The sequence below is a fragment of the Callorhinus ursinus genome, unplaced genomic scaffold (genome assembly GCF_003265705.2).
Source record: "Callorhinus ursinus isolate GAN/ISIS: 27379988/994484 unplaced genomic scaffold, GSC_fseal_2.0 scaffold28, whole genome shotgun sequence".
NCBI lineage: Eukaryota > Metazoa > Chordata > Mammalia > Carnivora > Otariidae > Callorhinus > Callorhinus ursinus.
The window spans coordinates 471,561-485,009 of record NW_027397090.1 but is presented as its reverse complement, the minus strand read 5'-3'; the positions used below and the strand labels follow the sequence as shown (position 1 = coordinate 485,009).

The 13,449-nt window shown below is 44.7% G+C and overlaps 1 protein-coding gene across 9 annotated transcripts in view; it reads left to right on the top strand.

Moving 5' to 3' along the window:
- The window catches only part of TLE4 (TLE family member 4, transcriptional corepressor), a 142,104-nt gene extending 128,950 nt beyond the window's left edge, over positions 1 to 13,154 (top strand). For all 9 annotated transcript variants that reach the window (XM_025891703.2, XM_025891702.2, XM_025891705.2 and 6 more), the window contains 6 exons: positions 4,517 to 4,766; positions 5,763 to 6,010; positions 8,081 to 8,228; positions 8,658 to 8,808; positions 9,160 to 9,236; positions 11,467 to 13,154. In XM_025891703.2, the coding sequence (XP_025747488.1) occupies positions 4,517 to 4,766; positions 5,763 to 6,010; positions 8,081 to 8,228; positions 8,658 to 8,808; positions 9,160 to 9,236; positions 11,467 to 11,574 (982 nt within the window). In that variant the 3' untranslated portion in view covers positions 11,575 to 13,154. The remainder of the gene's footprint in view (positions 1 to 4,516; positions 4,767 to 5,762; positions 6,011 to 8,080; positions 8,229 to 8,657; positions 8,809 to 9,159; positions 9,237 to 11,466) is intronic.
- Positions 13,155 to 13,449: the final 295 nt, after the last annotated feature.

The window sequence follows — 13,449 nt, the reverse complement described above, 5'->3', positions numbered from 1 at the left end:
CCTCCAAAAAACCCTGTAGTGAATTCTGTTTGTGGAGTTCTCAGGCTGGCCTTGTAGGCCCTCCCTTTCTACAGCCCTCCCTTTTCTAGCAGATAGATAGCAATCTGTGTGTTGGGGGGGGTAGCATAAATGTATATATTCCTGATACATTTGATCAGACTGTGCTCAGGCCAGCTCCTCTAACCACTTAACCACAGGGTCGTTACTGAATAAATGAATCCTTGGATCAAAACCAGTCTAGAAATTCCCATCATTGTACCCCATCGTTTTAGAGCTCTTGCTCTCTGCTGTTTCTGCCTCCCTCCCCAGAATTGTTTTTCCATCTTGCTCCCTCTTCGGTGAGATTCCCTCCATTCTGCAAAACCCATCTCTAGGACCATGTCACTATTGAAACATAAGCTTTGTCCTTTCTTTTTGAACCACCATAGAACTTCCTACTTCTCATCTTCCACCTGGTATTGTGGCCACTTCTGTGCTTTTCTCATTACACTTCCTAGATTAGAAGCCGCTCGGGGGCAAGGCCAGTGCCTTACCTCATTTTGTGTTCTTAGCATGATGTCTCTATCCAAGTGTGTGGCTAAGAGGCCTTACCGATACATTTAATCTGGTAGAAAAAGAACAGTTCTTCAAGCCTGGGTTTCTGATTTCTAGAAAGGTTGGCTTTCGTTACACATTCCAGTACACCTTGCCAGCTACACATCAAAGTTAGTTGAAATCTGATAAGAATCTTACTATAGAGTTTTATTTTTTCCAGTCCTGAGTATCTTACATGTACTAATAGCAAACAGAGGACCACGTTATAGCCTTAATGCAAGTAGGCTCTTGACGTTCTTTTAAAGGGAGTTCCAGGAACATAGTAGGTGCTCACAGAGTGGTTGTGGTTGAGTTGAAGAATGTCCATATCAAAAACCTCGAAAGAAATTCTTAACTATTTAAATTCTCAGTGCTCTTTAAAAACCACTTAGTGATACTAGAGAGGAGAGGAGGAATGGCTTTTCACGTAAATTATCATTAAGAATGTATAACACCATCTAAACTTGGAATAACCTTCCTCTCCCTTCCTTTAAGATTTAGTCCTCATGACCTCTTTAATTGCTAAATCAATTAGCCTTTTCCTCCATTGTCATCCCTCAGAGTCTCAGCCTTTCTCTGCGGGCGCTGCTGCCTTCCCCTCCTTGCCCCTTGGCACTTGGCTCTCTCCCATGGGGACCCCTCCACCTGCAGCCCTCTGAGGGGGCGCCCCTTCATTTGTTTCATATCCTGAAATCCTCAGGGCCAGTGAGGGGGTGATAAAGGCTGTATCATCCCCTCCCCACCACCACCAGTCTTTTCTAGAACTGAACTCCTCGATCTTTTTGTGAAAACTCTGCCCTTTCAGGCTTGTGTCATTGGATTCTAACCCATCCTTACACCTTGTTGGGGGATTTCCCGTTTATTAAAGACTTGACAGTTGGCTTAGGGTCTGCCTCCCCTCAGGGCCTGCCATCATTCCGGGTGACTCTGGTGCTCACAAGGTCAGCACCCAGTAATCTCGTCTTGGGGCTTGGACCACGTCGACTGGAGCTGTCCTTCTTGCCTTCAGTTACCTCCTCACAGGCTCACAAGGAAGGTCTCGTCCCCGCCCTTCAGTGTGTCACTTCCAGAATCCAGATGTCCCATCCAGCGCAGCCTTCTCTCCTTCTCTCCTTCCACCCAGCCAGAGTGAGCTTTTGAATTGCACGTCTGTTCCCAGCTGTCTCACTGTCTCCCAGGCCCAGCCACTGGCTTCTCCCCTCGTTTACTGCACAGACCTCCTGTTCAGTGGTCCTTTTCCTGCTCTGCCACCTAGAACCCATTCTTCACCCCGCGGCTAGAAGGGCACCTGGAGAATTAACTGCGTGCTGTCCTTCCCTGCCCAGAAGACCCAGTGACCTCCCATTCCACCCGGGGTGGTCTCCGCATTCCTCATCACCGCCCGCCAGGCCCTTTTTCCTGCTGCCCTCTGTCTGCAGGCTGCCCCTCTCCGCTGAGTGCGCACTGCCGTTCTCTCTTGGTTCTGCTCTAGGGACTCTGCTTTGTTCCTCTACCTGGCACATTCCACATTACTTCCTCGATGTGTGCAGGGCCTGCATCCTTTCTCCTTGGTTCCGCTCATACGGTGCCTAGACCTGGGCACCGTGTGTGTGTGTGTGTGTGTGTGTGTGTGTGTGTGTGCGCGCGCGTGTGTGTGTGTGCGCGCGCGCGCCTCGGCATCTGATGGGGATCTGAGGTTACTTATTTTTATGCTTATATATGGAATCTGCTTTCCCTTCTAGATGTTGGCCCTGGAGGATAGGGACTTTGTCTACTTTGTTCACCCCTGATTACCCAGCACCTAATAGTACCTGGTTCATATTAGGCATTTAATAAATAGTTTCTGACTAAATGGGTACTAAGCATTCGGTCTCACTCTGGCCTTCATATTTGCCATACCCCTCCCCTTCACACCATCTTCATCTTTATATCGAAGCCCCATTGCCTCACTCTGTCAAATCTCACAGTACCAGGCATGTCCACTGTTCATTGCATTGACCGTCTGACATTTTTGTATTTATTTATGTGAATATCTCCCTAGTGAATCCATCCCTCTACCCACCTGCCGCCTACTCCCACAGACTGTAACTTCAGGAGAACCAGGGATATGGGTTTTTTCTTTCTGTTGTAACCCCAGTTCTGCTGGTACGGTGCTTGGCACACGGGGGTACCCAAGAACTACGTGTTTAATGGTTGAATCTCTTAATAAGTGGTCAGGTGGTTGACTGTCTTTCCCCATCCCTGCACTTGATCGTCTCTCTCGATTGTCCGTGTCTGACTGCTCTTGCTGGAGGAGATTCCTTAGATGTTAGCGGTCCCCTAGATCCTGCATCTAGTCTGCTCACTGCATAATCTGCTACAGCATTATTGTTTCTGCTCCCTTAGCTTCCACTGTCACTTCTTAGTCGATAAGCATACATTGTCTTTCTTACCTACCCTCTCGCCTGAATCACAGCACTCAGCCTCCTGTTCAGTTGTTGGGATTCCCGACTGCAAAACCAAACCATTTAGCTTCTCACGTGCGTACCTTGTGGTCGCATGTCCCCATCACTTCACTAATGTGTCGTGGTCCACCTGAGTCACCTGGGTCCCGAGCCTTAGAGCCCTCCTCCGCACCTCTCTCCCCGGTCACATGTCCAGTGTGTCTCCAAGTCCTGTTGATTGGACCGAGGAAATGTCTTCTGCCTCTTGTCTCCCCAGCTTCCCCCTCCTTCCCCCTCAGCGATCCGGCATACTACGTTTCTGCTGCAGGCCGGGTCCATGCCTCTCTCTGTTGTTGACGGAGAAAGAAAAAGCCCTCCACTGCCTGCCACCACATCTTCTCCAGCCACATACTTGCTTCAACCCCTCCTGGGGACAGTCGGGGTGATGAGGGCCCCTCAGTAATGGGCTGAATTTTGATGAATGTGGCTAGCCTGTAGCTTTTTGCATTAAGGAACCATAAACTATTTTGATTCTAAAACTTCCCTGATAGGTCCAAGCTCCAACCCTTTGTGTACCCACAGATGCTTTCCCTTGGTATACCTTTCTTAAACTTCTTCCTATAAACAGAGCACATTCCAAAGCTTCATGCCAACGCAGAATGGCATAATTTCCGAAATGGGCTATTGCCCATGATACAAGACAGGCCCAGGTCCCTCCCCCCACCCCTGCATCACATAGCCTCACTGATGTGCCCTTCCTTATTTCAGCGCCCTAAGAATAGAGATCTCTTGAGGGAGATGTTCGAACTGAAGTTGTATTTTAGAACCAAATGTTTTCATAAGTGTAGAGCTTTCCCTGGAGATGAACTGGAGTTGGAGCCGATGATAGGCACTCACAGGTGGGCCTTTGGGGTAGTCCCACAGGATGCCTTTACAGGTCCTAATTTCATTGGGAATTACTTGAATTAGTGATTGTCAAGTCTCTGATAGGACTTATTCTGGTGTGTGTGCGGGGGTCACAGCTGTCATTTCACCATGTAGGCCTAGAGACTCTTAACTCTTTAAAGCTTGATCATTTTGACTCATTGATCTCCATTAGTAAATCACTTGACTGGGGTGAATTCATATACAGGCAGAAATCTCATCACAGGCTTCTGAGTCACCCAGAGTAGAAAACAGAGCAAGCTTGCAGAGTGCCCTGAAGGAGTAGGTACTATACTAGACGTTGGATATCTTACGTAATTCTCTGTGAAATAGAGGTAGCATTCTCTCCCTTTTAAAGATGAGAACTGGGGTTCAGAGAGGCACAGTAACTACTTATGTCACACAGTGGTTAGTGAAGAGTCAACCTGACATTTGATTGTAGATCTAGTTCTAGACTCTGAAAATTATGTTCTTTCTACTGTACCAGGTAAATTTGACTTATTTGCAAATCATAAGAGCACTGAAAATGTTTTCTTTTTTATTTCCTTACACTGATCAGTTAACTAACATTTTTTACCTTCCCCTCTTCCTATTTTTTCTCCTCCCCACTACCTTAGAGCGTACTCCTTCCACGTTACTGCAGACGGTCAGATGCAGCCTGTCCCTTTCCCCCCCGACGCCCTCATCGGACCCGGAATCCCCCGGCACGCGCGCCAGATCAACACCCTGAACCACGGGGAGGTGGTGTGCGCCGTGACCATCAGCAACCCCACGAGACACGTGTACACGGGCGGGAAGGGCTGCGTCAAGGTCTGGGACATCAGCCACCCCGGCAACAAGAGCCCCGTCTCTCAGCTCGACTGTCTGGTGAGTGAACATGGAGGAACAGGGCTTACACCTTCATTCAGAAAATGGGATGGGATAGTGAGAGACTTGGTTGGACAAGCAACATGCGGAATTAATCCCAAGTGGGTAGTTGTCTTCGGTGGTTTGTGGCCCTTCATGTGGAGACTTAGATCGCTGATGAGGAGGCATGTCTTTCAGTTCCTCAGGCAGAGTTATCCCGTTCTTGATGCACGTGCCCCAGTGCAGCTTTCCTGAACCATGCCCAGTGTGTGGGCCCAGGCTCGCTACCTGTTTTCCTGTCTGATAAAGGAGCGTAAGAAAAGTAAAAGCCCAGGAGGGTTTCTGTGAGAGTGCACCTGACTCTCAGTCTGTCACATGGTGAGACCAGGGCAGACCCTAGACTATCCCTTTGGCTGTGTCTTGGGCATTTGTCCTTACGTCACTTACAGAACATTCAGGTGGACGTTCTTCCTTAGACCAGCAGTGGAATTTTTGCTGCTGCACGATACTAGGTCAGTTTAACATGATGTACCCACCTTGCCCAGATCCAGGACCTTTCTTCCCGCCCCATCCCTTAATACTCCTTGACCAAGTTTGGCCTCCAGTTGATGCTGCTTGAGCAGCTGCCGCTGCCCAGGACTGTGCGTGCTCCTGTGTTGGTGCGTGTGCGTGTGTGTGTGTGTGTGTGTGTGTGTGTGTGTGTGTGTGTGTGCGCGCGCACGCAAATGAGTCAGGCAGCCGGGTGATGGTGGTGATGGTGGTGGGAGTTGGGTCTAGATCTTTGCATTTTCATGCTAATTAAGATTAAATATCTCAGCACTAAATTTGTAGATCAAGTTTAAGTACTTCCCTAATTTCATGTAATTTTCTAGCATTAATCCACTTTATCATTGTCGTAAGTAAAAATGGCTCATTAAAACCAGGAGGGAACACAATACTTTTATGGATTTCTGCTCTCATGTTAATGCTGTTTTCCTTTCCTCATGAGTGATCTTTTGATGGTTTTTGTCTCTACAGAACAGGGATAACTACATCCGTTCCTGCCGATTGCTCCCTGATGGTCGCACCCTCATCGTGGGAGGGGAGGCCAGTACTCTGTCCATCTGGGACCTGGCGGCTCCGACCCCGCGCATCAAGGCAGAGCTGACGTCCTCGGCCCCCGCGTGCTATGCCCTGGCCATCAGCCCCGACTCCAAGGTCTGCTTCTCGTGCTGCAGTGATGGTAACATCGCCGTCTGGGACCTGCACAACCAGACGCTGGTGAGGTGGGTCAGCAAGATCCCTGCCCAGAGCATGCGGGGGAGCCGATTTACCGCTCTTGTGCCAAAGAGCTGTGTGTGTCTAAAATGGTGAAATAGAATTCTCCTACTAAGAAGTGTTAGGGACAGTCTCCTTTTAAAGATGCTAGAAACAAATTACTAACGTAAAATCTTTCTGCACCTTTGAACTTAGCAAATGGGTTGTTTTCTTTCTTTGCTTTTTTTGGACATTATCCTAAGCATCATCAGTTTAGGTTTTTAAAAAAATGAGGTCATTTTTACATAATTAATGTACATCATGTTCTCATGACCTCATGAGCTCGTTAGACGTCCGTAATTTGCCATCTGTGCTTGCTAACTAACCGTCATTGTCGGTAGACACTCACCGAGAAGATTCACAGCACAGGGCACTGTCTTCCATGCCACATGTATCCCACACATGTCTTCCTTCAGCAGATCATCACTGAACCCCTGCCACAGGCCCAGGCGTTGTGCTTCTCTCTGAAATGGTCTAGATGGTCTAGATTATCTGTAATCCCACCATTAAGGATGGGTCAATGCACTGAGATGTCTGTTTAGAAGTGAAATTGTATGGGATCGGTGTTGATAGGTAACGCCCTGAAACAAGTCTCCTGATGTCAGCACCCGAGAGAGCAGGGAGCAGGAGGGATGATCTGCTGAAGGGTGCGAGAAGGTTGTAATCAAATCTAGCCGCAAGTCAAGGGGAGTATGTGAGAAGAGGCCTCTGCTGGCCGTCTGTCAGGTATTTTGCAGGACTGAGCTCTCTGTTTGATTCCAAAAACAAAGGGGTCATCATTTGTTTCATCTTGGGTAAGGTCCTTACAAGGAACTGCTTCTAATCTCTTCTCTTCCCAGTGTCTTTTGTACATTCTCCCAGCTCCTGGGGCAGCTGAGCCACACTGAATTTCTTTCCATGTGCCTTACGTGAGGGCATGGCCTGTTCGTTGTCTTGCACAGCCTGCTACATTTGCATTGTTGTGCAGTGGCAAAATTTGCCCTGCTGCTCCCGTGCCCATCCCCAAAGCTTTTGTTAGAAGGGAGAATATAACATGCCTTACAGCCTTTTAAATCCTTTCCTTTGTATTACAGTGATAAGAGAGGTCTTAGATGTATTTTTGATTAGTTCACATACATATAGCTGTGTGTTTTCTTTTGTTTATTTCAGTTGGAGATTTTTTTTTTTCCATTGGTTATCAGTCGTTTTTTGGTATGAGAGAATACTTCCTAAGTGTTCAAAAATAAAAAGTGCAGGAAGTTCAACATCTCAATTAAACCTGAATCTCTCTAAGTATATGCTTTGTTATTTGAATAATTAGAAAACATAGTAAACCCAAGTGAAATCTATAAATAAGACCTGCAATGAAACTGATCCCTGAGGAGTTCTAATTTTTTTTTTTATTGAAGTATAATTAACATTCAGTGTTATATTAGTTTCGGGTGTGCAAAATGATGATTCAACAGTTCTGTGCATGACTCAGTGCTCATCACGATAAGTGTACTCTAAATCCCTTTCACCTGTTTCACCCATCCCCCCACCCACCTCCCCTCTGGTAACCATCAGTTTGTTCTCTGTATGAGTCTCTTTGTCTCTTTCTTTTCTTCGTTTATTTGTTTTGTTTCTTAAATTCCTACAGATGAGTGAAATCATATGGCATTTATCTTTCTTTGACTTATTTCGATTAGCATATACTCTGTATCCCTCCATGTTGTTGCAAACAAGGACTCATTCTTTTTTATGGCTGAATGATACTCCATTGTATATGTACACCACATCTTCTTTACCCATTTCTTGATGGACACTTGGGCTGGTTCCATGTCTTGGCTATTGTACATAATGCTGCTATAAACACAGGGTAGCGTACATCTTTTCGAATTAGTGTATTCGTTTTCTTTGGGTGAATATCGGTCATGGACTCACTGGATCATACGGTAATTCAACTTTTAATTGTTTGAAGGCCTCCACGGTTTTCCACAATGGCTAACCAACGACCTCGGAATTGAGTTCACATAAAAACTAACTTTTCAAAGGTTTGCCCTCCATTTTGACATTTTCAGGCAATTCCAGGGCCACACAGACGGGGCCAGCTGTATTGACATTTCTAACGATGGCACCAAGCTGTGGACGGGCGGCCTGGACAACACGGTCAGGTCCTGGGACCTGCGCGAGGGGCGGCAGCTGCAGCAGCATGACTTTACCTCCCAGGTACGGGCTTGGGCCCGGGACGCTTCGGAAGACACGGGTTCGTGACACACATGACAGACGTTACCATGTGACAAAGTCACTTTTGACTCTAGGTTAGATAACTGGACATTGTATTGTTTTCTGTCAAAACACAGTAATGTGTATTAAAGGATTAAAAAAATTATCATAAGCTTTTAAAGCAGCTTTTTCCTTCAAAGACCATTACTCTGTATTCTTTGAATTTTACGTAAGTGACTAGTTAAATGATACTGTGCAGATGTATCGCATTACTTTGGCATCACCCATTTGGCTGTGATTTCTTCTTGTACAGTTCAAATCATCCAGACTTCCTTCACAATTTCAATAGTATCCCCAGAAGAAGTAGTACCTCCCGGGGAGAGGCAGTGTGTCTTCCGTAGGCACCCTCACTCTGAGCTGTTTTAATCGTAGATCTTTTCTTTGGGCTACTGCCCAACCGGAGAGTGGCTGGCCGTGGGGATGGAGAACAGTAACGTGGAAGTGCTACACGTCACCAAGCCGGACAAATACCAGCTGCATCTCCACGAGAGCTGCGTCCTGTCACTCAAGTTTGCCCATTGCGGTAAGCCGTCGCCCCCCCCCCGCCCCGTCCATTTCCTGTCCGTGAGACTCGCTCCCTCTGCCCTCCTGCACATGCGTCTGCGCACCGCTCCTGTGGTTTAGTAGCGTGTCCCTCTTGGAAATTACATACGTTCCTGCTTCGCTAATGCCGTGTGCCAGTCCACTTATCCTTGTTGTAAGGATAAATGACTCACTAAATCTAGGACAGGGAGCTTTATGTTTCCAGCAAAAAGAAACTTCCGTTGCAAATTAGAACAGTCTTCTGTGAATACTTTGGTGCTCTGTAAAGCAAATCTCCGGTGTCTGACAAAGTACCACGAACAAAACCTTTTTCCACACTCTCTTTCTGTAGGCAAATGGTTTGTAAGCACTGGAAAGGACAACCTTCTGAATGCCTGGAGAACACCTTATGGGGCCAGTATATTCCAGGTAACACTTACCTTGTTCAACTCCCACTTACTGCATGCTCCCTGCATGGCGGTGGTTTTCCCAAACTCTCTCTGTGCATTGTCAGGTTAATAAGGCTCCTAAGTGTCCTAGGAGGTAGGGCAAGAGAAGAATACCTTGCCTGAGAGAGGCTGATGTCACAGCCACATGCTGTGGAGCTGGGGGGTGGTCTCCTTTTCGAGCCCAGAGCCAAAGACACTGCCCATTGCATTAACCAGCTCTCCATGCCTTGGTCCCGTTTATACACTAGAGTAGAGTTTTTACACGTCCTCTGTGATTTGTGTGTGTGTGTGTGTGTGTGTGTGTGTGTGTGTGTGTGTGTGTGTGTGTTATGTCTTTAAAATGCTTCTATTTAAAAAGTTTGAGCGTTTTGCTTAAATACTCTTATTAGTATTGTTATGTCTTTGATTTTTCTTTCCAAAGAAGTGTTATGGAAAAGTTTAGCAAATCTTGATTAATTTCAGAAATGTTTATTCTTATTGACTCAGTGGTACTTGTGCAGTGTGTCAAATTACTTGTAGGAGGACCAAATGGTAGACATGATCAATGTGTGCACACACACAGTCTCTCTGCTCTCTGGCTGGTATGTGGTTAAAGAACACTCCTCTTTTTTAACCTACACTTCGGATGTTATTTTTTTAGGTGTGTTTTGTGTGTGTGTGTTTGAGGAATAACAACAGATTTGCAGTTTTCTTGACTGAGTAGTAATATGTCATCATAGAGTAGATCAATGCATTTGAATCCAAAAATACATATATTGAGTGAAAATACTGTGCAAGATAATCAATAGGACAAAAATAGTTGATTCTTGCTGTCATGAAGTTTCTAATTGAATACAATATATGTTCTTGGTATTATGGGTCACAACCTTTCTGGTGGTTCCAACCAGGACTAACAAAAAAGAAATATAAAATCTTAGAGTGGATCTTTTATAGTAAGTGTAAGTGTTGTATCTTATGTGTATACTGGGTTATGAGGTAAAATGGATTAATGACAGGTTACAGTCAAAGTTTGAGAAACACTGGTAGTGGGTTAGCATCTGCATGTCAGGCATTAATTTTTTAAATGTTCAGAGTTCTGGTGGGAGGGATGGGGTGGCTGGGTGATAGACATTGGGGAGGGTATGTGCTATGGTGAGCGCTGTGAATTGTGCAAGACTGTTGAATCACAGATCTGTACTTCTGAAACAAATAATGCAATATATGTTAAAAAAAAAAAAAGATAGCAGGAGGGGAAGAATGAAGGGGAGTAAGTCAGAGGGGGAGATGAACCATGAGAGACGATGGACTCTGAAAAACAAACTGAGGGTTCTAGAGGGGAGGGGGGTGGGGGGATGGGTTAGCCTGGTGATGGGTATTAAAGAGGGCACGTTCTGCGTGGAGCACTGGGTGTTATGCACAAACAATGAATCATGGAACACTACATCAGAAACTAATGATGTAATGTATGGTGATTAACATAACAATAAAAAATTAAAAACAAATAAATGTTCAGAGTTCTGGTTAAAATCCTGCGGCGTTAGTTTGTTTAGTACAGTTCAGTTAAAAGTTGACATTGAACCCCTTGTAGTTGATGTAGTTGAACATGGTATCCAGGACTCTTAAGTATGGAACATTTCTCTGTCAAACTCCTCCCCGCTTGGAGATTTGCATTCTTTCTTCACACAGGCTTTCTATTAGAAATACTTTTACATGCCCAATTTCAAAAAATGTAGTGTTTTCCATGCCATTTTCCACTTGAACTCTAAGGCAACTTGCTGAGGTGGCAGGCAGGTAGAGGTCTTTACCTGTTCATAAGGTGGGAGGCTCGCCCAGGTTAAGTGACGTGTCTGGTGTTCTGCAGCTCGACCTCCATCCCAGCCATGTCACTGAGGCGGAGGACGGTTCATGCTAAGAACACTGTGCTCTTCCCTGTCTGGAGAAGAGGATTAGGAACCAGGCCTTGCTTCTTGACAGCACAGGTGTTTGTCTAGCTGGCTTGCCTGCCACCTGGTGTCCCGAGTGCAGGAGCCTGTAGCCCAGCGCCGGGAGGGGTCCCCGGCAGTGTTCTGGGCCGCCCCCGTGTTAAGCGAGTGCCGGGACTGTCTTGCCTGGCTGGCTGCTTCTGTTTGCATAACGGGACACGTTCACGCTTGTCTTTGCTCTGTGTCTTCCAGCCCCGCCTCATGGGTTTTTCTTTGAATAGTTAACATTTGTGTTTGTTTCTTTCCTAGTCCAAAGAATCCTCATCGGTGCTTAGCTGTGACATCTCTGTGGATGACAAATACATTGTCACTGGCTCTGGGGATAAGAAGGCCACGGTTTATGAAGTTATTTATTAAGGACAAATCTTCATGCAGACTGGACCCCTTCTCCTTGTAGCACTTTGTTCTGTCATCCTCTTGCCCTGCATCTAAAACCAAGGATTTCAAATACTCATTGCAGTTGTGGAGTTTAACCCCGTCTCTCACCCCCACTTCCTCCTTGCTATTGAATTGTGAATACTCATTAAGAACCTGTGATACCAAATCTTCAGCTCTCTACTTGGAAGAACATGGAATAACCATACTTAACAGTGACGGAATCTTTAATTATGTATTATATCTGTAATATATTTATTTTGTTTAAAGAAGGCTTTCTAACTTTGACTGAATAAAGCTGTCTGCTCCTGCATTGTTAATGAAGATGCATTGTATTTGATACCCCTCCCCCCCTTTTTTTGCAAAGGAGGGGAAAGGAAGGTTTAAAATAATTGGTGAAAAATGTCACTAAATGTAGACTAAGGACTGTATAGAGATGTGAAATGTATAATTACATATGGAAGCAATATGTTGCTGTGTTGTTAGATTTTTTTTGTTTCTGTTTTCTACTTATTTTATATGTTTGGAAATTTGAACAATTAGAACATGACAGGCCACGTCGTATTCATTTGAGTCTATTTGGACAACTTTAACCAATATATCTATAGCTTTAGATTCTATTTGATAAAAGTCATTGGACTTTTTTCTTTTTTTTCTTTTTTGACTTGTTGACAAGTGTCTTTGTAATAAGTTTTTAATTCCTTTTTTTTTTATTGTATTATAGACAGATGAACAAATTAAATTTGGCCTAAAGAGAGAACTTAATCCCTTCTGGATATTTTTGCCACGTTTCTTTGCAAAGGGAGATGTATACCTTTGGGCAGTTTTGTCATTACGAGAAAGTATGGGCTATTTTTTGGCATGTTCTTTGGGAACTGCACAGATTCAGGGGAGGAGTCCTCCTTCTGTGCAAGTCAAGCCTTTTACAAAATAAGGACAGCAGAGGAGATTTGCAAGGACCTCCCTCTGAAAACCAGAAAGAATGGACTCTCACCTGAGATGAGGACTTGCTTTCTTTACCTCCGGTTCTTTCCCTGTCTTAGTTGGACGTCCCCGAAGTGGACACAGGCTGTGCCATTGTGCCATAAACATTGTGTTATCTTTTATGTTGTTGTTGTTGCTGTTCAACTATGATATGTGACTCCTTTTTTTATTATTTTTTTGTTTGAATGCTTTAAAAATCTTTTTAAGTCTGTGGATCTGCTGATGTACAGTGCCTTTGCTGCTATGGATCAAAATCAAGAGAACTGTGTAGATAAACTTTATTGTATAAGTAGAAAATTACTTAATTTCATACTAGAAATGGATGGATGCTGCAAGTTGAAATGGACTGTCCATTGACGTTCCTAATGTGGTAGCAGAAAAAAAAAAACGGTGTCTTAAGTGCTTAGTGTTTGATGTCATTAACAGTTTCGTAAAACTCTACAGTGTAGAAAGATTTTGATACTAAACTGTGCATTGTACATAGTTCTAATGCATTGTATTGACCACCAGTACTTCTATAATGGTAGATTGTTTGTGCATTCAGACTTTTAAGCATTAAACATAAATAACTTCTAGAATGCTTATTTCTAATTCTTTGTTTGGCTGGCTTTCGTTTATTTTTGGTCTTTGACTATGCCACTCCCATATACTAAAAATTACTAGTTTCATTCAGGGGAGACTGGTGTTAAAGTCACATGGGCTTTATTATTATTGCCTTTTCTAGTTTTGTTTTTACTTTTACTTGACAAGAACTAGAAGGGAGAGCAGATGGAGGTTATCAAGGACAGGTTGCTAGCAAATATTTATCCAGTGCCTCTTTGGTTTGTAAAAATCCTGTCTGTCAAAAAGTCACGTTACTCACGTGCTTTAGAG